General features: G+C 60.8%; 1 protein-coding gene across 1 annotated transcript; it reads right to left on the bottom strand.

Moving 5' to 3' along the window:
* Positions 1–1,119: 1,119 nt before the first annotated feature.
* Positions 1,120–1,444, bottom strand: Tsp_13921 (putative protein Ag2; the record flags this gene model as incomplete). The annotated part of the gene is made up of 1 exon (XM_003371010.1): positions 1,120–1,444. A coding segment is annotated over one exon (325 nt), but the record flags the coding sequence as incomplete, so codon positions are not given.
* Between the last annotated feature and the right edge of the window lie 51 nt (positions 1,445–1,495).

The raw sequence follows: 1,495 nt of genomic DNA, 5'->3' as shown, positions 1-1,495 counted from the left end.
TGCCGGAGGTAACTCTCCCGAAGTTACGGGAAGTGTTGGAATTCCCTTCCTTTGGGCCAGTCGAAGCCAACGTACACAAACGGAATGACTTGGACAACGCCACCAAGTTCACTACTTGTTGTCCAACACCGAAGGGACGGCGAGGAACGCCATTGAAGGCATCCCGCTCACTCCAGAGAATTACCCCCCAGGCCGTGGACATTTTGAAGAAGCGTTTCGGTCGACCGAGACAAGTGATACGCGAGCATTTGGCTGCCCTATGGAGGGAGCCAGCGTGCCGCGAGATGTCGGCGCGGGGCATCCAGTCCCTGGTGGACGAAGTGACTAAACATCTGCGTTGTCTCACTGCTCTGGATAGAGATCCATTCGCCGGCCGTCTCCCCGCAAGCGAGGTCCTGATGCCGATGTTGCTGGACAAATTTCCCCCGGCGTTGATAAGGGCCTGGGACACCAACATCGGACCGGATGCAGCCGAAGAAGAGGACAACCTGCAGAAGTTTTTGGAATTCGCTCAGTGGCAGGCGAATCTGCTCGCCAAGTCGAATGGAGAAGAAGCGAAACCACCTGCAGTGAAGTCGGAACAACGGGCGCCCTCGTCGAAACCGTCGCGTTCCGACCGGAGATATGGGGATCGCATCAGATCAACTGCGGCGGCGTTGGCAGTGGTCGCCGCCAAGGGCTGCCCGTTCTGTAGTGGGGAGCACAAGGCGGAAGAGTGTGAGAAGTTCCTGCAGGCGGACCTGTCCAAGAGGAGAGACATGGTGCGGATCAAGGAAGTCTGCTTTCGATGTCTGGAGACCGGGCATATGGCGAAAGGATGCCGAGGAGGTCGACCCTGTGGAGAGGACGGATGCCGCCAGCTGCACCATAAATTACTTCACCCGTCACCGAGGTCGGAGTCAGCTCGGTCGCCGAGGTCCGAACGGGCCCGCCAGGGTCTCCTGGCTGCCCGAGGCCCCCCTGGGGGGTGTCTCCAAACGGTCCGCGCTCGAGCGTATGGGCCGGACGGGAATCATGTGATAGTAAATTGCCTCTTTGACACGGGGGCGGAGGTCTCTTTCATCCGGAAGGACGTGGCAGACGTCCTCGGACTCACCGGGCCCCATGAACGTTGTCGCCTCACCACACTCGGAGGTCGTGTAGGGCCGGAGCGTCGATGGAGGCGGGTAGAATTTCGGCTTGGAACAGCCGAGAGCTCAGGCCGTCGAGGCGTTGGCACTCTGGTGCAGGCACTAGTAATTCCCCGTGTTTGCGGAGAGGTCCAGAGGGCACCGGCGGAGTCCCCAGAGGGGACACCGGCACGGGCCGTGGCCGAAATGGGTCAGCGGCGGAGAGAGCCGCTTGTGGTCGATGTGTTGGTCGGCATAGACTACTATTACGAACTCGTGACCGGTCGCATTCGAAGAGCGACCGGTGGATCAGTGGCCGTGGAGACTCGCCTCGGCTGGATCACGTGCGGGAGAGCCGCCCGAAATCGGGCCTCGGAGGCCGGGGT

This window comes from Trichinella spiralis (assembly GCF_000181795.1).
Source record: "Trichinella spiralis strain ISS 195 chromosome Unknown Scfld161, whole genome shotgun sequence".
Lineage (NCBI taxonomy): Eukaryota > Metazoa > Nematoda > Enoplea > Trichinellida > Trichinellidae > Trichinella > Trichinella spiralis.
Note: the sequence above shows the minus strand (reverse complement) of the source record. Positions and strands in the feature narration are given on the sequence as shown.